Here is a 24,767-nt window from a genome sequence, read left to right as displayed (position 1 = left end):
TGATATATAGTAGATTATACAATTTGAACACGAAGCGTGATGAAATTGTAATGTATCATAATATTGAAAAGAAAACATTATCATTAATTTTAAAAAATAAATTAAATAGATACATTAAAAATCTGAATTCATATTTATCAAAAGAAAAAGATGAACAAGAAAAAAAAATCCGACAATCTGATCTGTTTCTCCTTTTCCTTTTCAACATATCGATAATGTAATCATATTGTTGATGCATTGTGGTAGTTCATTGGATTCACAATAAAAACATTGTCAATACATTGTCATAGCAAGTCTACGACATTTTGGAGGAGGATGAGATGAACCCCAAAATCTCATATTAGTATTAGAAGAATTTAGTTGAGTAACCCCAATACTAAAAGAACCCATATGTATTAAGAAAAAATTTGGAAAAAAGAAATGGAAGAAGACAATAACGGAGAAGAAAAAACCCTACCTATTCACATGTTTGAAATTGATTGACTTGAGAGAGAGAATTCTTTTGAAAAAATCAAATTAATTTGAAAATTGTAACTGCTAAGAATGTGGAGTGAATTTAGGAAGAGAAAAGAGGAGTGAAAATAGGAGTAGTAAGCGTGGGTTTTGGCTAATTGATTTTATATACCTGAAAGTTTTAGGAATTGAGAGAAATAAGGGATTTATGAAATATTTCAAAAAAGTAGGTTAAAATAGAGAATAAGGTAAGTAAAGTTGTGTATATAAGTAATTTAGTGTTATATAAAACCCAAATGGACCCCATAAGCCCAACAATTACAAAAAAATAGTTATGTCTACAAGACAAAAGAGTAATCTAGATCCAAATCCAAGAACCAATCAACTCCCAGACTAACTAGCAAGGGTGAAAATCAACTCAATCAATTAACTCTCAACCCAGCTGGCAAGCGTAACTATCAACCCATCAACCGCCCAACTAGCAAGACTTTCATAGATGGTGTTTTTTGTCTACGGTCCCAACCTACGGGCCGTAGGTGCTCTAACGGGTCGTAGGTGGAGACTGTGGGTGGTGGGTTAAATAATCTTAAAAGTTAAGTTCCAGTACCCTTTTTACGGTTTAGCAGGATGGGTCATCATCCCATATATGAATCATAGGTAAGCCTTGTAGTTGAGTCGTAGACTTAGTAAAAAATTTTGAAGGTATAAGTTGGGAACGATGGATGACATGTGCAAACTGTAGGAAGACCAACGAACCGTACATTGGATTAGTCAAAAGTGGGTACAATTTTAGGACCTCAAATCCTCAAAAAGACTCGAAATCGTAAACCGACAGCTCTCACGAATTAGATTTCACATTTTGAGACTTAGAAAGAGGAAGAAGACAAGGAAGAGGAAGAGGAAGAGGAAAAGAAAGACGATGACAGAGAAGAGGAAGAAGACAAGGAAGAGGAAGAGGAAGAGGAAGAGGAAAAGAAAGACGATGACAGAGAAGAGGAAGAGGAAAAGGAAGAGGCGGTAGAAGAAGAAGAGAAAGAAGAGGAGGCAGAAGAAGAAGAAGAAGAGGCATGATTTTGGGTAGGGTAGGATGCTGATGGAAATAGGGTTTTATTTTCATTTTTAAATAGTATAATTGTGTAATAAATCATCCTAATAGTTTAGGTCTATAACTAACTTTTCAAAACAAGTTTACATGTGTATTTATGTCTATTCTCCAATATTAAATGACAAGTTGAGTGTACAAGGGAATTCTCTCGCATCACAAAGGTTTCTCTAGCATAATTCGAGTTGAACAAGAGAATAGACTAACAATTTTCCCTGCAAATCAGCTCCTGTAACAAATTAAGCAAAGTTGAGTGCAGCAGCCAGAATACTGGTAAATCCAGCAGCATCTCAAGTTTCAACACAAAGGATACAGCTACAGAGATATTGTCCATACCATGGTAATAATAATTTCAGGGGTTCCACCAATTATATTTTAGCATGCATTCAGCAAGTACAAAAGAATCAACAGTGTTCAATTGTTGGCATTCTGTTTGTATTCACCATAATGCAGAAAATCCAATATTAATTAACCCTTGCAATTTTTTCTATTCAGCAGTAACTATGCAAACAGTATGCTGAGAAATGACTAGCATGAACTGTCCATAAATTCCACCAGTAAATCTTGAACCATAACTCTATCTGGCATCTTCCCTGCGGCACCGTAGATTGGAGCAAACCCTCCGTTAACTGGGCCTGGATTTTCTTTCACCTGATGGGGGAGAACACTATAAATGACCTCTCAACAGAAAATCACATAGTATATATATACTTCAAAGATAAGAATCTAACTTAGAATCAAGTAAGCGGTTATGAAGGAACAGATACATCTAAAATAACTGAGCCTTAAATTCATACAGTTATCTGATTGGTTAAAACACGGCCAAGTAAATGATCCCGACCAGAAAAATTTATGAGGGGAAAATAATGATCATTTCCTGTTTAGCAAGTGCACCAGAAGACAGATACAACTTTCAAGCCCCTAAATATGAGCAGTGCTGACAAGATATACATTTGGCCTAAACAGTACATGGTAAGCCGCCTTCAATAAGCTGTTCCTGGTACTGATAAGTGATAACCACATTTCATTTGACAGGAAAATCTTGGTATGCTAGTTGTAAAGATTTATGATATTGGAAATTCAAAGGAGAGAAAAAGATGGAAGTGAAAGAGCACACTTACAGTCTGCACGGAATCTCTAAGATCCTTCAGAAAAATCTGGACTACTGGTACATGTTGAAGCGTCACACAAATATGAACACTGAAACGATATGCAATACAAACAACTAAGAAGAGTATTCGCATTTATGTACTTAGAATTCTAGAAGTATTATTCAAGATTAGACTCTCCTGCCCAAATTATCCAAATGATTATGAAGGAAAACTGCATTTCTGGTAATTGTTTAGAAGTTACCATAGAGCTGGAAGAAGAAAAGCTTCTCTAATGTCCAGCATGAATGAATCTTACATCAAAGTGTGCATCATGTGCAGTTGCAATACCTGTTAGGTCTCTGTAATGCATTTAAATGCCAGCCTTTGGACGACAGTACATCATTGACTTCAAATATGTCTACAACATCAGATCCAAAAGCAATTATACTCATATCAGGCCTTCCAATAACAAACAGTTCTGGAATGTCTTGTATCCTGAAGGTAGAATCATTGTGAGGTACAATGGAACTTAGACTGGAAAAGAATTAAACTGTAAGTGAGACTATATGTACCCTTTCTGAATTCTTTTTGATGCCTCCATGATCTCCTTGGTGTTTTCCAAGTATCCTGCAAGGTGTACAAACTATCATCTACGAAGAAACGGAAATGCCAAGAGATAACCAACAAGAATGAGAAAGGTCTATAACCTTCGGAGCCTAAAGATATCATTGCTGCCCAAGCCCCAGCTATCAGACCTCCAGCTCTGCTTCCAGCAATTGTTGGAGAAACATAAAGCCCACCAGTCCACTCAGTCACTATCATGTGAATACAAGGGATATGTCATCAGAGCTTCATAAGAATTATTACCCTTTTTTCGCAGGTAAAGAGAGTGTGATTTCTTTTTCCATAAGTGGAAGGGCAAAAGGTAATAGCAACTTATTGCAAGGGTACACATTTGATTTTTCTTACTAAATTGGTTTCACGGAATATTTATTCTTTTAAAAAAAAAAATTTCTGATAATGTATTTAAGGTTCAGAGCACCTGGAAACTCCTTTCACTGAAGTTGATCGCAGTGCAGATCTAGTTTTTATTATCACATCAATTGCCCCACCAACAGTTCATAGAGATTTTTTTCCTTGAGTCAGTAGCAAAGCTACAAATAATGGATACTTCTTTGACATGAGTAACTTACCAGCAACAAATTGATGCTGTTAACATGTAAGAACCAGCAGCAAATTAGTCCAGTGCCCGCACATGTTTCAGGAGTAAGAAAATGTATAAGATCATCCAGTCCCCGCACATGTTTCAGGAGTAAGAAAATGTAAAAGATCTCAGATTACTTTTAAAACAAATACATATAAAATGAATGTGTAGCATAATGTATCAACTCATTGCACATGAAGTAGAACCACCGTACCAAATGTTTCAAGGTATACTATACTGCTCTCTGCAACTTCAACATTGATAAGGGAAAGGTAAAGAGGGTAACTCAGAAAGAAAAACCATTAAAATTCCAGACAATATTTCCAGTCACATAAAGGCTACATATTATATTAAGGATGAACTTACAAAGTTCATAATCAAGAGAAAACAAAATTTCGTCATAAAGAAGAATATATCCAAATGAACAAGTCTAATCTCCGATGAACTCTCACAAACTGGATAATTAACAAATCCATAATTTCTGCTTAGACATGCTTCAATTGAATGCTAAACAGTGATTACAGAGAAGGGGCAGAAAGTAGCACTTTATACCTTCCGTATTTCACGATTTCGGTACAGAACTACACTGGTTCCTTTTGGGGCCAGCCCATACTTGTGTACATCCACTGAGATTGAGGTTACTCCTTGAACAGTGAAATCAAATGGAGGTACAGGGTATCTGTACATAATGACGACAAGAATCATATAGACAAAGTGTGGTATCTATAAGATAGATATATAAATGAATTGTTGCTGATGATTTGACTATATAGAAAAGAACTTGTATAAAGGGAGGGCAAGGGCAAAGGAACTTCTTTAGAACTATAAATCAATAGAAGTACAAAATTAGATAAAAAGTTAGTACAGAGCATTCTACTTAACCTGGAAACAAAGTACATCAAACATACCCCAACTTACGAGCGAAAGGTAAGACAAAGCCCCCAAGACAAAGGTCAACATGGAAACAAATTTGGTAGCTAGAAGCCAAATCACCAAGCTCCTGAAAGAGAATTTAACTAGGAAATTTAGCGAGTAAAGGATCAAAAATCCATTATACTTAGCAGTATTTATAAAAGATTTAGAAATTGGGAAAAGATCCGCGCACTTACCTCAATTGGATCAATTATGCCATGGGGAAAACCAGGTGCCGATCCAACAATCTGTATACTCATATGTTTTAGTGAGCAGATTAAATACTTGACATAAAGTCAGGGGCTAAGTAAACAAATTATGATGAAATTCAGAGTCTAAGGCTCATTTCTGTGGAGATTGAGAATTATAAAATGAAGGAGAACAAACAAAAAGAATAATGAAAAGATATGAACACACTAATGCATTTTACTTTTGCTTAAAACCAGGGAAAATGATCATAAAACTTCCCAAAGTCAAAACTTTACCATGATAGTATTTTTGTTAATATATCGGTTAATAGCTTTAACATCTGCTCGATATTCTTTATCAACAGGGACACGCCACAACTTGATCTTGAAATATTGTGCAGCCTTGTCGTATGCTGAGTGTGCGGAAACTGGTATTATCCTACAGTCATTATTGATACTCACTATATTTAGAGACTGATATTTTACGGCTGGATATTAAAGAAAACAAAGAGGAAAAGAGCACATACATTTCTGGTTTTGTGATGCCCTTCTTGGCATTCATATAGTCACGTGATGATTTAACTGCTAATAATATACTTTCAGTCCCCCCTGATGTCATATTTCCACAAATTTTTCCTCCAGAAGCCTTTTCTTTACTTCCAAGAATTGCTGCTGTCATCGCAACCACTTCTGCTTCGAATCTAACAACGCTTGGGAACACACTCAGATGTAGTGGATTGGTATGTGCAAACCTGAAATAAGAAATATCTATTCATACTGAAAGCAGAGATGGAAAGTTTTATGATAAGAAATCTTAAATGGAAGGCGTATTGCTTGTAAAAGAAAACTCAACAAGTGCATTTTCTCCCATGACAACAACAAAAAAGAATCTGAAGATAAATAAATTTTTTTTTAGAAAAAACTAATTAGTTAACAATGATGTTATTAAAATCTAGTCACATTGCGATAATAAGATAGATTACATGACTCAGATACACTAGCATGGGCAGAGTATCGTGCTTTCTTTGTTCAAGACAGTCACAGATGAACATAAATGTCAACATATGTTGCTTGGGCTAAAACAACTCAACAGATTTGAGATCTGTTGTTTTAATCCAAGATGTCCAAAAAAATCAGAAACAATATCTGCCAGATGACAGAGCTAATACACCACGGATGAGTAATGCACTTAGATTAATGAGAAAAGGATAATTGATTCAAATATATCAAGGGGTATAACATGGTAAAGTTACCAATCCACATTAAAAGGAAAAAAGAAGAGGTTGAGAGCTATGAGAGCATCCAAAACTCCGTTTAATAGTTTGCTAAGCATTTCGTAGGTTCAGTTCCATCTTCCGTCCAGCACGGTCAGCATGTGAAGTATGACATTTCCTATACTCCCTGAAGCATAGTTAACCCACTAAATACATTTTTTGAGGTCTTAATCAACCTAGCATAGTCTACATGTTGGTTGTTTATTGTAACCCCTGAAATCTGTATTAAGTAGTACATCCTCCACATGGAGGTTTTCAAGAGACTGAATTTGCTCCCTCTTCCTCTTCTGTTTAATCATACACTCAATAACTAGACTAGATTTATCATGGCAGAAGGTTTATCATGAAGAAGATACATGAAAAGAAACAACCCTTTCCTTGATTAGTTAATGCAAGTAAAGCAACTAAATATACATATGTACACAATGGATGAACACTCTTACATGGAACATGCCTCGTTTATCAATGAAAAATGTCCCTCATTCTCATTTCCGCCAATATAGCTGCTCAGAAAATAGAAATCTGTTAATCTTTCTACACAGGATAAAGAGCAAAGAAATGGTTTAATTTAACCCAGAAACACATATAATTCCAAACTACTAGCTAATAACATATTATATAGTGCAATAATTATGGAAACATACACGGTGCCCGAACATTTGCCCTGCCATGTCACATCTTTTTGTTTCTCATCTCTCATTTGCACTAGGACGTTATCTCCTAAACCTGACTTCGGCAACTCAGTTCTCCATCCATCTCTATTACTAGAACCTTGCAACTTATCCACTATCTGCTCAGTTCGATAACAAATTTTGAAGCCAGAGAATGTCAGATTTATAATCAGAACTAAAGGACATTAATCATTGAAATCTCTTAATGCTTCCACATAGATGCACAAGTGAGAATAGAATCTTAACCAGGTACTTTATTTGCTAGAATTATTTTTGTAAAACAAGTTGAAAAAATACATCACATCTCCTTGGGATGTGGCCCTTCCCTGAATCTTGCATGAAAGTTGGATGCTTCGTGCATTGGGCTGCTCTTTTTTCTTAAGCTGAACAAGTCGACTCCAAATGCATTCAACAAATTATTTAGCCTAGGTCAAAATTTTAAAACATCCAGATGAAGCAAATCTAAATACAATGGCGCGATATATGGCTTGAATGAGTTGATCCTCAACCTATTTCACTCAAGATTATTATTCCTGTACTCCTGTTCCAACTTACACAACACACTTTCCACCTTGGAATGTTCCAAAATGTTTGACTCTATTCCTTTAATAATATTGCTTTACATAATTTTCACAACTTGAAAGAACTTAAATTTATATTTTACAATCCAAACTATAAACTTCAATTTGATGATTTCTCAGCTGTTTACATTCTTTTCGTTAGTATAATGCACAAGTCAAATTAACACCTTAAACTCCTTTTTAAGTCAAACAAAGTGTATAAACATAGAAGAAAGGTAGTAATTTTCATTTAACTTTATACAATCAAACAGGAATTCACCAAACTTTGTCAGTGTGATAATCACTGAAAGAAACAAAAACACAACACCGCATTCAATGAAGTAGACCAGAGTATTTAATGCTCAAAATTAACTCACCTTCTGCTTCTCAGAGTCAATGTGCTTTTTAACACCAGGCACCAACCTATATTTAAGAAACAAATATTAAAAGTCTCAGAAAGCGTCAAAATCAATTATAAGAAACCTAATCAAACGCTAAAAAAAAAAACTGCCCTCAAAACAACATTTCCGGAGCTCCGAACAGATTAAAGAGAAATTAAAGAGATGCAAGGGTTGAATGTGAGAAAATACTTGATGGCGGTCATAACGAAGCTAATAATGGTGGCTTTGAGTCCTCGCTCGTGAATAACGAGGAAGATGGATTGAAGAATTCGAGCGATTAGAAGAGAGAAGAGAGGAGTTATTAGTAGAATTAACGGCTCGTATTGAGATAAGAAGGAATTTGCTGAAGCTCTGAACTGATTCAGCCATGGTGGAATCGGAAACGCCATCGCCGATCGACGTGAAATGTTTTTCTTTTCTTTTGTTTTTTTTTAGGTTGATAGCAATGTTTTACTTAAATTAATACTCCATAGTCCATATGGTAAGCGATGCGTGCAAGTAATAATTTGTTTTTGTAATAATTGATATATGCATCAAAGTACACATATTTTCTTTACTTATGTTTGTTTTTTGAAATCAATGTGCGTAATGCATTACATTTTTCTGTTACAATATGTTGAATTGGCTTAAAACAAGAATAGGTATCACATATGAGAAAGAGATTGGTCTAACGTCTTTTATTAGATAAATAGGGTATACATTTTTTGTTATTATTAAACGTTAAAGTTACATATAACGAGAATATGTATCCTATATATATTGCAAAATTGTGAGAGCATACATATATTTGGAATTTTATGAAAATTTAAAAAAAAATCAACTTGAAGTTGGAGCAATTGTGTTTAGCAATACTTTTTCCAGTTAATATGTAGAATTTAGATTTTTTGTCTTTAATATATAAAATATTATTTGAACATGAGATATAATTTAAATGAAGTTATATTGATTAAAATAAAAAATTTAGAAACTTTTTTGATAATAAAATAAATTAAAAAATGAACAAGTAAAAACAAAATTGTTGGTATTTTAAGTTTCAAATACAACTTTAAGTTATATTCAAAAATTTCATAGTTGTTATGAAACTATATAAATTTAGAAGAAGAAGAAAGTAGGAAAAAGAGAAAAAACTTCTTATTTCTCTTGAAGTATATTCAGGATTCATAGATCTTTCACAATTTTTATTTACAATGAAGGAAAACCCTTTATTTATAGGGAAAATCTTACTTGATCCCAAATAGGATTCCTAACCATATCCTACAAGGACTCAACATAATTAGACATTCACTATAATATAAATTGTTTATGACACTCCCCCTTGAATGTCGGTATATTATGTGCCTCGTTAAAACCTTACTAGATAAAATCCAGTAGGAAAAAATTTAGTGAAGAAAAAAGAGTACAGATATCTAATAATATGCATTATGGATGTCTCATTAAAAACCTTACAAGGAAACCTAGTGGGACAAAACCTTGTGAGAAAAAAAGAGTACATCGCGTATTAACTCCCCCTAATGACAATATCAATTCAGAGACTAGAATCTTCGTTTTTCAAGCTTGAGCATCATCTTTTTGAAAGTTGTAGTTGGTAGAGAATTGGTAGATAAATCAATTGTAGAAATACTTGAACAAACATATTGCATGTTGATATCATCATTCTTGGGAGCTCATGAGTGTAGAAAAACCTTGATGAAATAAACTTTCTTCTATCTGCTTTTATGAATCTTTCCTTCAGGATCAAAGATTTCTGCAAGTTTTTTACTTCTACTTCTTTAAGCAAATAATCTATTGCCTTTTGAAAACTCTTCAAGAGTTTTAATTCTAGTCCTCAACTTGCATAATAATACTTGTATATGCTCTATGCATTTTGAATCAATTTAATTCTTATGAGGACGATAAAGAAGTTTTCCAAAAACTTGTATATGCTTTAGATTTTGAACTCATCGGATATTTTCATCTCAATTTTGTTAAGTGACAACATTCAATGTTAGATGTATGACATCTTCTAGTGCCTATATTGCAAGTCAAATAAGCTTTACACTTACCAAGATGCACCATTCCACTTTTCACTTGATAATTATTTCTATACCAGCATGCTTTAATAGTCGTAGAATTTATATCATAATAATCTTTTACAATATCGCGTGATACTGTATCAAAGATACCGTCAATGATATATCATTTTGCATTGATTCACAATACGACATAATTTATTGAGATCTCATCACTTCATTATTTTTAGGTAGCTACCCCTCTCATGAGGTTTTATAAAGTGTTATGTCGTAAGATCTCCAAGAGCACATTGTATCCTTATTATGATCATTTTGATTCTTTGATCCTCCCCCTTTTTCAAGGATTATTTTATTTAGAATTGATTAGTCTATCATGCTTCATGCATGTCATAGACTTTATCCTTAAGGGACAATCAATAGATGTATTTACAACTCTTGTGTTGCTTCTAGTCTCCCCCTTATGTTAGACAAACTAACATATATCTCAATCTTTGGAGAATCTATCCTTGTGCATCAATGTATATTCATTGATTATATACCACATCTCAAAATAATCAGATGAAAAATATTTGGTCCTTGACCATAAATCGATTGAAAGAAAATCTAATCATAATTTATTGGTTTGATGCATACAATTTACTTTTGTATGCGGTATCATATTTCAGATCAACACATGGAGTTTTATTTTCACAAGCAATGATTGCACTATCTATGACACTAAATGTCACAGCACCTTGAACATTTATCAATATTATCAAGATAAATTGTCTTGATTACATATTCTGAAATTGTGCTCTTAACTCAATTATTTTTGCACAAACAATTTTGTGAATGTCAAACTACAGGTTGACAACAAACGCACATGTGATTATCTTATAAATACATCCTTTTATCATATCACATGATAGGTGAACGGGCCCATATTCACCTTTTATACTTTTCAGAATTTAAAGATTTAGTCCCAACTTTAGTTGATCCAATCAACTTTATCATGAGAACAAGCAACGTAAAGAATTCTTGAAGAATCTTCTAGTTTTTCAATGTATGTCGATTACTCAGTATGCACATCTTTGGGATGACCAAATTATTCATGTCAACTAGTAAAATTATTAGTATTCGTAAACTCCAAGTTTACTACGTCATGTGCCTTTTGCTTTAGTAAATTTCTGATTTACTATTATATGAGTAAATTTCAATTTTATCAATTCAAGAGTAATTTTCAGATTTATTTCTTCTCAATTACTTCACCCTTTAGGTGAGTCATGATCCCATCATTGAATGAACTAATCTGAAGAAAATTGTGCATGTAACATATTATTTGTGTCAACATTTTTGCAAACATCAAGTTGCGAGATAATAATAGGCACACATGAGACCATATATATAGAAGAAACATTTATTAGGACCATTAAATATCTAAACAATCCACTAGGTGGATGACTAGGTCCACAAATATCTGTATACGTTCCTAGAAAGCAGAGAATTCAATCTCAACTTTCGTTTATGATGGTCTCACAATTAGCTTGTCTTGCTAACAAATAGTACAAGAAAATTCACCATTTAAAAGAATTTTTAGTTTCTTCCATGGATGTTCATTTTAATTTTTCATAATTCGTCTAAACATTATAAACTAACGATGTCCCAGACAATCGTGTCAAACTAAAAAAGTATTGAAATTATTGATTTATTATAATTAACATTAGTAGTTAGTAGATATAGCTTAATAGATCACATATCTTATATAAAGGTTGAAAACATACCTTTCACTAAATTGTGCTTATTTAATTATTAAAATAAATTAAGAAATTCTCTTCCTAATCGGTTAAAATTAAATGTATAAAAAGTCGACAAGTCTCTTTAAATACTTACTCCAGATGGTAACTCCAGATCTGTCACATATATAATTATAACATAAAGATAAATCATACCTTGAAGATATAAGAACCTTATTGCATAACTTATGCAAGATCTCTTTTGCACTTTTACCATCTTCTTCATCATTCTTTAAGAATAGAACAATCATGCTGATAACGTGATATGAAACTATATAAATTTAGAAGAAGAAGAAAGTAGGGAGAAGAGAAAAGACTTCTTATTTCTCTTGAAGTATATTCAGGACTCATATATCTTTCACAAATCTTATTTACAATGAAGGAAAACTCTTTATTTATAGGGAAAACCCTACTTGGTCCCCAAGTAGGATTCCTAACCATATCCTACAAGGACTCCACATAATTAGACATTCACTATAATACAAATTGTTTTTAACAATTGTCAAACACTATTTCTTTTTTAAAAATGAAATGATTTTTTGAATATTAAGTGAAAAAATCCCATGACCAAGTAAACATATTTTGTCCTTTTACCTTTAAAAATAGAGTAGAAATTGTTGAAAAGGTTATTCTGTATTTTGGCAGTAAGAAAAATATTTTCCTTATAACCTCTTGTTTGATTGTAGTAAAATTTTCAGAAAATATTTTCTAATGGAATTTGTTTTTCTAAAATGCAGTGAAAATGACTTCCATTATATAAGAGTAAGGGAAATTATCTTTGTGAATTAAAATTTTAGGCCCAATAGATGTGAATTATATTCTTGTCATGATCTGAATTAAATATGTGACCGATAGACGCTAAGGGAAACATATTTCAAAGGCAAGCCTTAACATAAATATACAAAAAATCGAGCAGAGTTTTCTTTATTTTTGAGCTTATCCAATTTTTCTCTATCTTAGAAAGCAACAATATAACTAATAACATCTCGATCTCATGACTCAATATCCATCAACATTTCAATCACCACATAATGATATCAGTTTCTTCTCCAATTATGGAAAGAAGTTTAAAAATAACCACTTGACTACAATATTAAGGAATAATTATGACTCGAAGAGTTTATTTTTTAAATGACATACAATTCGATAAATCTCTTGTTACGCGAAGCAATGCGGAGCTCCCATGTGCTATCAAATGACTCTCTTATCAATGAAATCCTCGTCAATGCCACCTGAGCTAGCAGTGAGATACTAGCTCAGTGAGTAATAATATTTAACTACAACCATTTTAATTAGGGATAAGTTAGAAAACATGCTAGTATCATAATTACAACGATGAAATAATGTCATTTCTGAAACAATAACAACATTCAATCTTATATGTCTCACATAAGTAAAATTAATATAATATTTAATATTAAACTCAAAAAAACATTTCCATGACAAATCTTATATTGTAACACCTCAAATCTCAAAACGAAGAAAATTCTAGTTGTCAGTACCAAGAGAACCATCCATGGATTGTATGGGGTTCCATGGTTAAGGCCAAAGACGATCAAATATTACAATCCATGGTTGGACCAACGAACCATAGTTCTAAACGTTGGTGATAGGTCAGCGTAAGTTAGGAGGAAATTGTTGATTGGGTTAACTTCAATGACCATCTCTCTTAGCACAAAAGGTATTAGGGACCCATGAGCTATGATATGATAGATAATTGAATCATCTTTCCAATGCCACCGAGCTTACTAAAATTTGATCTTGGAATAAAAGTTATGCTCGTTTTGGTGAAGCCTTGTTGAATAGACTTTACCGACGAATCCAAACAATGATTGGTAGGCCAAACGACGAACCGTCATTCCCTCCGTGGATCGTGGATGGGCTTCATCAGAACTAACCAGGGTCTTCTTGGTCCTTTCCCCTATACATTGGGCACTTAAGCTTTGTCTTTTTATGCCTATACTACGTCATGTTGCTCAGAATAAATCTAATAACTTAGTCAGACATACCCAGAACCTTTATTTATCAAAAAAATTGTCAAACCTAGAACAAAAGAGGAGGAAAGAGGTGACCCAAGCCCTCAGACCTTCCAAGAACGCAACAAGATTTCATCAATTCCAACCCCAAAATGAAAATATTTCTCCGTGAAATTTGTCACCGAGTATGTGGGATTTCACTAGTGGGTTTCTTTCGCCCATTAGGTCCCTTGAATTCAGTGAGTTTCTTGACTCCCTTGATATTATGTAGACCTAGGGTTTCTTGATCATTAGAAATTTTTGGGTTTAAGCTGTTAGTATAATTCAAATCAGACTATCATGTTGTTGCTTTGTTCTTTACATGAAATTTAGAACTCTAGATATGTAGTTCTTTTAGTTCATGAAGTGCACATGCTAGGTCAGTTAATTCAGATATATACATAAATGCTCCAATTTACGAATGTCACATTATATATATATATATATATATATATATATATACATACATGCTATAGTTTACAAATGTTATATCAGTATGATTGTTGCCTTCTCAGTTTGCATGTTCGTATATTGAGTTATCCAGTATTGCAATATTTTAGTCATAATATTGCTTATTTACATAATCAATTGGGAGTAGGTTAATACCGAGTTGGACTAGGGTCAGTAACCCTCAAGTTCTAGAATTACATGCCCCTAGGTTGTAAGTCCCCTCTGTGGGCATCATTTTAGTGATCATGCCAGTCATGCCTATAAACCTTTGGCAGGGTATATTAGGTCTTCTCGATAGGGTGTATACATCAAACTCCATGTTTAACTCATGTGATTTTATGTTGGTTATTGGTAGCTCCACAGTTCAGTCGGACTCTATTGCATTGACCCTTTTTATCAGTGCGATTTAGTATTCAGTCTCATCACATTATAAATTTTGTCATTGCATTCAGTTAGTTCATGTTCAATGTTCATATCATGTTTGGATCATCTTATTGATTTATTGCTCTATTCAGCTTTACTTTATCCTACATGCTTAGTACCTTTCAAGTACTGACTCATATTCTGCGCTACATCTTCTCGTGATGTAGATCCAAATTCTCAGCTTCCAAATCACGCTTAGATCTGTTCTCGATTTTCAGTTCGACAACTATAGTGGTGAGTCCTCATTCTTCGAGGACAAGTGACATGATTATTTTCCTTGATTTTAGTCTTTAGTTATTCAGTTTTTCGCTATATTTAGCTGGGGCATGTCCGAACACTTCTAGTCAATTTAAAATCTTATTTCAGATATAGTAAGATTCAGCTATAGAGTTAGAGTTTGACTTTTCAATTATTGTTTAAACTTTCAGTTTTCATATTCATATAGTATGGGTATTTCCCATCATTTCATCTCAATTTATCTTATGATTTAGCTTCCGGGCAGAATTATCTTATTTCAATTATCATAATGTGCTTATGATATGCCAGCAGGTTTAGGTTGGGGTCACCCGTGATCCTAGATCCTATATACGTGTCCAGGAGTAGCCTCGGGGCATGAAAAACTTGGTATTAGAGCATTATGTTTAAGTGTCCTAGGATGTCTGAAAAGTCGTACTAAGTAGGCTTTTTTTCATGGGTGTGAAGTGCACCTAGTGAAAGGGAGGCTACGAATTGTTTTAGGAAAACTTCACTCTCTTTTCTACTCTTATTATGCGTAAGGTATGATCTAATTTCTTGTTCTAATTTTGTCGTTATGTGCTTAAGATCATGCCTCCTCGTAGAGATTACACAATGAATACTAATGCATGCAATGCTAACACAGTTCCTCTAGTTCAAGGCCATGAGGTTCTGAACATAGAGTTTCGAAATGTGATTTAGCTCTTGGCTTAGAGTATGGCCAACCAGAACAAACAGCAGGTTCCAGTTCCTACTAATGGAAATGGTGGATTAGTGACAACTAGAGTTTGAGATTTTGTTAAGATCAATCTACCTAAGTTTTTGGGGTCACAAGTTGGTAACGACCCAAAAAACTTCATTGATGAGGTTAAGAAAATCTTTGTAGTGATTGATACTCATAGTGTGGAATTGGCATCATAGCTTAAGGATGTGGCTCACATACGTTTCACTCAGTGAAAAGAGAACAGGGGCTACCTTGTCTTTTGTAACTCCTTATATAACACTCAAATTCGATGTTAGTCCAGAAACTATCTCAAAATACTTCTCAGTCTCTACTTCAGTCGGTGAATAAATATATTACCTTGTCATTGTCTCTCAGAAAGCCACCTCAGTAGATCTTGTAGAGTCAAAGATGGTAGACTTCGATGTGATTCTAGTCATGGATTGGTGACATTCATGTCATGCATCAATCGATTGTAGAACTAGGATTGCTTTCAGTTTGCGTACGAACCAATCTTAGAATGTAATGGTAGAAGCTTAGCGTATATGGGACGATTCATTTCTTACCTTAAGACCAGAAAGATAATCTCGAAAGGTTGTCTCTATCATCTAGTTCGCGTTAAGGATTCAAGCTACAAAACCCCAACTCTTGATCCAGTTCCATGAGTTCTCAGTAGTGTTTCCAGAAGATCTTCCCGGAGTTCTTCCCGAAAGAAAAATCAACTTTGAAATTGATCTCCTTCCAAATACCCAACCTATCTCTATTCCTCCTTACATAATGACTCCAACTGATCTTAATGAGTTGAATGAGCTGTTGAAAGACCTTCTAGATAAGGGTTTCATCAGACTTAGTATTTCACCATGGGCTGCACTAGTGTTGTTTGCGAAGAAGAAATATGGTTCTCTCAGAATGTGCATTGACTATAGGCAATTGAACAAAGTCACAATCAAGAATAAGTACTCCATCCCCAGGATTTTCAACTTGTTTTACCAACTTCAAGGTGCTAGTCATTTCTCAAAGATAGACCTCAGATCCGGCTATCATCAGCTTAGAGTCAGGGATGGTGACATTCCAAAGACAACCTTTAGAACTCAGAATGGTCAATATAAATTTGTAGTTATGTCATTTGGACTAACCAATGCCCCTGTAGCTTTTATGGATTTGATGAACTGGGTGCTCAAGTATTATTTGGACTTGTTCATTATCGTCTTTACTCTAGGAATGAGGAATAACACAAGACTTGTTTGACGATTGTTCTGCAAACTCTCAAGGATCGCCAATTATTCGCTAAGTTTAGCAAATGTGAGTTTTGGTTGTAATATGTTGCTTTCCTTGGTCATATTATGTCTAGCAAAGGGATCCGAGTTGATTCTCAGAAAATAGAAGTACTAAAACAATGACTCATACCTACCTTTCCTACAAATATCAGAAGTTTCTTAGGTCTAGTTGGTTATTACAGAAGGTTTGTGGAAGTATTTTCGTCCATATCCTCTCTATTGACGAAGCTAACTCAGAAAAATGTCAAATTTCAATGGTCAAATGATTGTGATAAAATCATTTCCGAACTGAAAATTGACTACAGATAATGGGATTCAGACGGTTACGTGATCTATTGTGATGAATGAGTCATCCTAGGTTGTATGTTGATGCAATGAGGTAAGGTTATATCTTATGCTTCCTGACAACTTACGATTCATGAGAAGAACTACCCAACTCATGACCTCGAGCTTGCAGCAATGGTGTTTGCATTTAAGATTTTGTGACATTACTTATATAGTGTTCACGTAGATGTGTTCACATACCATTAGAGTCTTCAGTATGTGCTCACCTAGAATGAGGAGATGGCTTGAGTTCCTTAAGAATTATGATATGAGTGGGCATTACCATTCGGGTAAGGCCAATATAGTAGCAGATTCTCTTAGCAAACTATCTACGGGTAGTGTAACACATGTTGAGGAAGAAAGAAAAATAACTAGCGAAGGAGGTTCACAAGCTTTCTCGCTTGGAAGTTCGGCTTATGAGCATATCAGATGGTGGTGTAATAGTTCATAATGGGCCAGAATCTTCATTGACAGTGGATATTAAGGAAAAGCAAGACAACGGTCCAATATTGCTTCAACTAAATGGTGCAGTCCATCAATAGAGAGTTGAGGTTTTCTCCCAAAGGGGAGATGGTGTGCTTCTCTACCTATGTCGCTTATGTGTTCCAAAGGTGGATGAGTAGGCGAAGAAGCATTGATTGGGCCATATTCGGTTTATGAAGCTATGGAAAAATTTTCAGCTCGTCACCATTAGACTTAAGACAAAAGTCCTATGAAGATGCATTGAGAAAGAACTTAGAGTCTGAAATAGATTATTGAGTTTTCTTGAAAGTGTAACCTATGAAAGATGTGATGATATTTGGAAAGTAAGATAAGTTCAGTCATAGATATGTAGGCCCTTACAAGATTCCAAAAAGTATTGGTAACGTGTCTTATGAGTTAGAGTTACTAGCGGACTAGCAGCAGTGCATACGATCTTTCACATTTCGGTGTTGAAGAAGTGTGTGGGTGATTCAACATCGATAGTACATTTAGGGTGTGTAGATATGAAATATAGTCTCACTTATGAGGATTTGCCAGTTGAGATTCTTGATCATCGCGTTAGAAGGTTGAGAAATTAAGAAATCGCTTCAGTTAAAGTTTTGTGGAGGAGTCAGTCCGTAGAGGGAGATACTTGGGAAGAAGAAACATCCATGAAGGCCAAGTATCCTCATATCTTTCCTTCTAATCCCATTCCATCTTGAGGTAATAGTTCCTCTTCAGTTTTCAGTCATTCATGCGAAAAATCATCTTAGTATCTTGTTCATTCTGTCAGTCTTGATTTTAAACGTATTTGCATGTTTAGTGAACTTAGTTTAGTTAGAATCAGTTTATAGTACTTAGTAGTAGGGATCAAAAATTCTTCCCTCCATATTCAGCTAGTTTAGACATCATTCAAGGACAAATGTTTCCAAGGGAGAGATAATGTAAAACCTCATATCTCAAAATAAAACAATCCTAGTTTTCAGAAAATCTGGTTGTCACATCCGGGGAGCACCCCCTAGAAGTAATCGGTGTCGTCGTCCTCAAAGAGGACTAAGACTAACCTCTTAGCATTCGTCATTACATTTCATAGGTTAAATTAGCGGAAACTTTAAATCTTTTTAACGACTTTGACATTGAGTTTTACTTAGACCTCTCGCTTACACATAATATATTTAGCGAGTATAAATAGACTCCTCAAATAAGAAGATTACATAGTCTTCTACTTTTATTTCACATACATGATATATCAATATGTTCATAAGAAGTCTAGAATATGTCTCATATTAAACCATGTAAGTCGAATACAACATCTTGGGTTCAACCAATACTTCATTACAATAAAGGCCTCATATAGGTATATACAAAGTCAACAAAGAAAGAGAATGAACTAAATTGTCCTTAAGACAGGACAATATCAAATAGCAAGATAGTGACATCGTCCTCGGAAGGTGAGGACCTAGCAAACACTTGGGAAATATCCAAGTAGTCTTCAAATGCCTTCTATAAGCTCAACGGCCGGATCCTACATTTTTAGTAAACATAAATGATGGGTTAGTATAAAACAATTGAAATCATGCTAAAGAGGACATTTGTTCAAAACCATGCTAAAGTACTTTGAAAAGCCTTATGCACAATCATAAACCCATATAGACTAAAAATTACATAATACATAATTCAAACCCATGTACAACACAAGACCAACCTCAACAAGTAATAGTCAAGTCAACATATATAGAGTTGTTAACTTCATCACGTAAGCAACACTCTTACTCATAACCCCACATCAAGTCTACAAGTGCAATGACCAAGTAAAGCCCCATAACCTTACTCAACGAAGTAAACCAAATGAGGGATCATAAGCAATGCCTAACGTCACATAATATAGCATCAAGAGTAGTCACCATCATGTTTAGCAATATAGACCAATAACATGTTCATAAATGAAACTAACATCGTATAGGATAATTAACTTGTAAAATCAAAATATTCATAACATTCACTTATTAAGATCATAAGAACATAAGAACAACCTTCTAGGACTTTCCTCAAATCAAACTAATGCAATGCCTTGGTAGATTCCCATACACCTACCTAAACTAAGTCAACCCCTTAAGTCATCCAAGTTAGTGTTCACAACATTAATTCATTTTAATTTCGGGAACACTTTCCTTAACCGACATAGACCACAAGAGCTAAGTATGGAATCCAGTTTTGTAAAACTTTACACCGATGGAAGGTGGTCTACCGGCCAAACTAGTACCAAACATGAACATAACATCTAGGTGGATACACTAGCTAGTATTCCTATGGCGGCAACATAGTTTATGGAGCTTGGGGGCTATCATGGAAACACTCTATGCCCTTGTTGGGGCTATGAGGCTATCCACCCTGTGAGGATTATGGTAAACCCTACCTTCCCTCCTTAGGAAGGTGCCACCTTTCATCTTCAAGTTCACTCGGACTTGGTGCTAAGCTAGAGTCCCTTTTGAAATGTCTTTTATCAATAATCATAACTTAGTTTAGGTAATAGAGGTCTAACCCCTTGTATTGTCATAGTAATTAACTAAATAGGAATTGCATTAGAACATCCTTTCAGTATAACCCTCATATATGAGATTAGCACATTAAACCCATTGTATCATGGTAAGGCGCATAGGTACTTCATAACCAACCTTATATCATTACATTTTAAGCATAATCTCATAATCACATAATTAAGACATTTCAATTCAACATCATACCAACACCTACTTAGGCTAATCACAAGACACGCTTCGATTGAACTACACCATCACTCACAAGTCATCATAATCGAAGTAAAGGTTAGGATCATAAAGACTTACCCAATCTCCTTCAAAAGCCATCATCATGGTCTTACCATACACCAACCAATTTCATCAAAAATGGTGTCGTAACATCATTCAATAGTAATTAATACAATAACTAAGTCAATTGCATCATCACTATCCAATTTACCTTCAATTCATAACCTAGGGTTTGGGGAAAAGGGGTTCATCATGAATTCTTCAAGAAATGATTCAATCTCAAAAGTACATTACCCTAGGTAGTCCATAGATGAATTAGAATAAGTAATTAATCAATTCCCATCAATTTATAATCAAGATCCAAGATTTTAAGAATTTGGGAAAAGGGACATTATCTACATGAAATTGTATCAATTAATATCAATTAACCAACAATATACATTTAATTAGTCATAGGCAATCACAATTTATTATCAATTTGAAGTTTAGAAGAAAACCCATTTGAATAGAATAACCCTTGGAATTGGGTGATTTAGAAATCAACTTTGAAAGGACCTCTTGAGGAAAGGAATCCCAAGAGTGAAGAACCCATACCTTAATGAATATTAATCCACAAAAGTGAAGTGAAATCCTAGAGAAATTGGTCTTCTTCTTTAAGCTTTTTTGCTTCTTCAGTGGAGGAATTAGGGAGAGAGAAAGTACAGATAGATGAGAGCTTTTGGATTTTGTTTTGGGAATTTTGTTTAAGGTGAGTGAGAAATGACTTAAAATTGACCCTTAGGCTATATATAATCACACCCTAAATTAACCAAAAGACCCCTCACTTAATTGGATTATTTTGTGAAGTCAAAATGCTTAAAATATGATTTCAACGAATCTGGGAAGTGGGTGCGTGTAGCGGGGCTAATTTAGGATTTTATATTTTTGAAAACCGGTTTGAGGAAGTAAGCCTCGTAGAGGCTCCGCGTCGTGAGGCACAATTATATTTGTACCACGTGCTGGCTGCGCGACGCGCAACAACTTCCAATTTCCAGGCAGGATGCTTTGGTAGCCTGCCTGCCCAGTTTAGGGTCCTCCTCAAGGACCTTTCGGGTGGTCCTTGGGGAGTCATTACCAAACGTTTAGATCCTCTATACTACATTTTACCTATTTAAAGTCTTTTTACTAGTTTTAGACTTCATTTGACCCTCCCAATCCTTTACCAAACATAGGGATGTCAACTATTTCCATTTAGACTAGCTTTCGGACGTCATGGATGTTTCTTGATGCCTTGACTCTAAAACTTCCTAAATGGTTTATAAATATTATTTTAGGCTTATAAAAAGTGTTTTAAAGTTTATTTTATAATATGGGGCTATAGATTAGGTCATGGACTTTCGGTGTGTACATTATCCTCCCCTCTTAGGAACATTCGTCCCCGAATGATACTAATATCTTTTGTCGGATAAGTTAGACTCAAGACTAGCAACATAACCAACAACATGAATATAAGCATCATGAGTCATAGCTTATAGGAGTACTTCACAACTCCATTCAACACATAATCATGCATTATATAAAGAAATTCAAATCACAAGTTATTTCACTCAATTTTCATAGCACATATTGAGGAAATACCTTCTCAACACAAATCATAGGCTCAAAATAACACCAAAGAGTTACCATGCTATTATTCTCATGAAAACATCAAAGACTAAAATCTCAAGAAGTCAAAAGCATACATTTCCTATAAGTGCATGTTAAAACAAAAAACTTCTTTCATGAAAACTCTTTTTGACACAACCTTTATCAAAATATGCACATCTTTGCAAAACAAACCAAATTCAATTTATTGATTATTTTCATTATTAATAGGAACAACTGACCTTAATTAGAAAAGAGATGAGGATAACGATACTTCATGTCGGCCTCGACTTCCATGTTGCTCCTTTAGTTAGGTGATTCTTCCATAACACCTTTACGAAAGACACCTCCTTGCTCCTCAACCTCTTCACTTGTCTATAAAGGATTTCAACCGGAACCTCCTCATAGGAGTGGTTCTCTTCCACACTTAGACCCTCAATAGAAAGTATAGACTCGGGATCACCAATGCACTTCTTAAGCATGGATACATGGAAAACCGAATGAACCGAAGCCAATTCACTAAGTAATTTCAACTCGTATGCACCTTTTCCAACCCATTGCAAAATTTCATAGGGGCCCACATAACGAGGACTCAACTTCCCTTTCTGCCAAATCTCACCACTCCCTTCATGGGTGAAATTTTTAGATACACTTTATCACATTCTTCAAACTCTAAGTCTCTTCTCCTATGGTCGGCATAAGACTTTTGCCGGCTATAGGATGTTTTCAATCGGTTCCTTATTATATGAACTTTCTCCAAAGTCTTATAAATCGATTCGGGACCAAAGAGTGAAGATTCTCCCACTTCAAACCATCCAATTGGAGATCTACATCTCCTACCATACAAGGCGTCGAAAGGAGCCATAGATATAGATGAATGGTAACTATTGTTATACGAAAACTTAACCAAAGGCAAATGTTTATCCCAATTTCCTTTAAAATCAATTATGCAAGCTCTGTGATATCCTCAAGGGTTTTGAATAGTGCGCTCCGCTTGACCATCTATTTAGGGATGAAAAGCGGTGCTTAACTTCACCTTGGTACCCAACCCTTTTTGGAACGACTTCCAAAACATAGATGTGAATTGTGCACCCCTATCCAATATGATGGATAACGTATTACCATGGTGACACACAATCTCATCTATGCATATTCTTGTATAATCTTTCGCCAAGTATGTGGACTTGACGGAAAAAAAATTAGCGGATTTGGTCAACCTATCCACAACCACCCATATAGAGTTATGTTGCTTTTGTGTCTGAGGAAAACCTACCATGTAATCCATATTTATGTCTTCTCACTTCCAATAAGGAACTTGGATTTCTTGAAGTAAACCACTTGGGTTTTGGGGCTCGACTTTCACTTGTTGGCAATTTGGACATTTTGCAACAAATTCCGCTATGTCCCCTTTTAAGACTTCCCTCCAAAACACTTCTCTAAGGTCATGATACATCTTTGTAGAACCTATATGAATGGAATAACGCGAACCATGAGCTTCCTCAAGAATCAGGTTTCTCAAGTCATCAACATTGGTCACACATAACCTTCCTTGATACCTCAAGACACCATCCCCCCTAAGGAGAATGACTCATTTGACATACCAAGAACCGACTCTTTCAACTCCATCAATGGTTGATCAAGGTGTTGCTTAGAATTCACCTCAACCACCAAACATGATTTGGAGTTGTGATGGACTATAAAACCACCATTTGGAGAATCTTCCAATCTAACACCCAAACGAGCCAACCAATGAACATCTTTCACTAGGTTTTTCTTGTCTTCTTCTACATGAGACACACTACCCATAGTCATAAGGCTTATAGCATCCGCAACCACATTGGCCTTGCTGGGATTGTAGAGAACAATTATGTCGTAATCCTTGAATAATTTCAACCATTCTTCTTTGTTGGAGATTTAACTCCTTTTGAGTAAACACATATTGAAGCTCTTGTGGTCGGTATACACATCAGCATGAATACCATATAAGTAATGCCTCAATATTTTCAAGGCAAATACCACGGACGCTATCTCAAGATCATGAGTTGAATATATCATGACCTGAGTCTACATCCGGGACGTTGCAGGCACTTGAAGACCATTGTTGCTTCCCAAGCGAACCCTCATCCTAGCTGACTACAAGCGGTAGACTAACTTAAGCATACAAAAGCTTAAAACTGAAATGAACAACTCTGATTAAAAATAATATATTCAACTAGCCATAAAATAGGCAACTTTAGTCTTTAAAACATTTAATAAAATAATAATTAATACAAACTCCTCAACTATGTTGACTATCTATGAAGCGTCTAACTGATAAAGATGGAAGTTGGGACAAGACCCACGACCTCCTTCCTAAATTGAAAAGTAAATGAAATCCTCCGGAAACAAGGAGGCTCACCATGGCTAACTCGAACTCTGGAATGTATCAACGAAGCTCTTGTTGATAGATCTGAATACCTGTGTCTGCATGATCAAAAGATGCAGGCCAATTGGCAGTACGTGGAATGTATGAGCATGTATGGGGAATTCTAAGGCATAATATAAGCTTGATACTTGAATAAAAAGGAAACTTACTAACCTCTTTTCAACTCAACTCAAATCAAAAATAAGATACTCAACTCAAAGATTAGATATTCAACTCAAAGATATGGTACTCGACTCAATGAAGTACAAATTAACTCAAGATACTCAACTGAACTCATTTCAATATAAAGCAGTTTAAAACAAGTGCAATATAAAGAAAAGCTGTTTAAAAACATGATGTTAACTCAAGATAATAATATCATAAGGACATTTCATACTCTTTCTCAAAGTCTACTTGTGCATTGCATGA

The 24,767-nt window shown here is 34.7% G+C and overlaps 1 protein-coding gene across 1 annotated transcript; it reads right to left on the bottom strand.

Annotated features, from left to right (window-relative positions):
* Positions 1–1,764: 1,764 nt before the first annotated feature.
* LOC107018522 (sphingosine-1-phosphate lyase) lies at positions 1,765–8,362 on the bottom strand. Its single transcript, XM_015219024.2, has 15 exons — positions 8,046–8,362; positions 7,833–7,878; positions 6,869–7,014; positions 6,668–6,727; positions 5,478–5,702; positions 5,248–5,389; positions 4,960–5,010; positions 4,759–4,850; positions 4,403–4,529; positions 3,840–3,855; positions 3,354–3,461; positions 3,219–3,273; positions 2,995–3,141; positions 2,677–2,755; positions 1,765–2,206 (listed from the first exon to the last, which is right to left on the bottom strand). The coding sequence occupies exons 1-15, from the start codon at positions 8,243–8,245 to the stop codon at positions 2,084–2,086; spliced, it is 1,617 nt and encodes a 538-aa protein (XP_015074510.1). The 5' UTR covers positions 8,246–8,362; the 3' UTR covers positions 1,765–2,083.
* Between the last annotated feature and the right edge of the window lie 16,405 nt (positions 8,363–24,767).

Source organism: Solanum pennellii, chromosome 5 (assembly GCF_001406875.1).
Source record: "Solanum pennellii chromosome 5, SPENNV200".
Lineage (NCBI taxonomy): Eukaryota > Viridiplantae > Streptophyta > Magnoliopsida > Solanales > Solanaceae > Solanum > Solanum pennellii.
This window is presented reverse-complemented; position numbering and strand designations above follow the sequence as displayed.

Excerpts from the sequence above, each read along its gene's own strand:
- LOC107018522 (XM_015219024.2), bottom strand. The coding sequence starts at position 8,245 with ATGGCGTTTCCGATTCCACCATGGCTGAATCAGTTCAGAGCTTCAGCA. Across the intron at positions 5,390-5,477 it reads GGCATCACAAAACCAGAAAT|GATAATACCAGTTTCCGCAC; the intron begins GTATGTGCTCTT and ends TAATGACTGTAG. Across the intron at positions 2,207-2,676 it reads TTAGAGATTCCGTGCAGACT|GTGAAAGAAAATCCAGGCCC; the intron begins GTAAGTGTGCTC and ends CTCCCCCATCAG.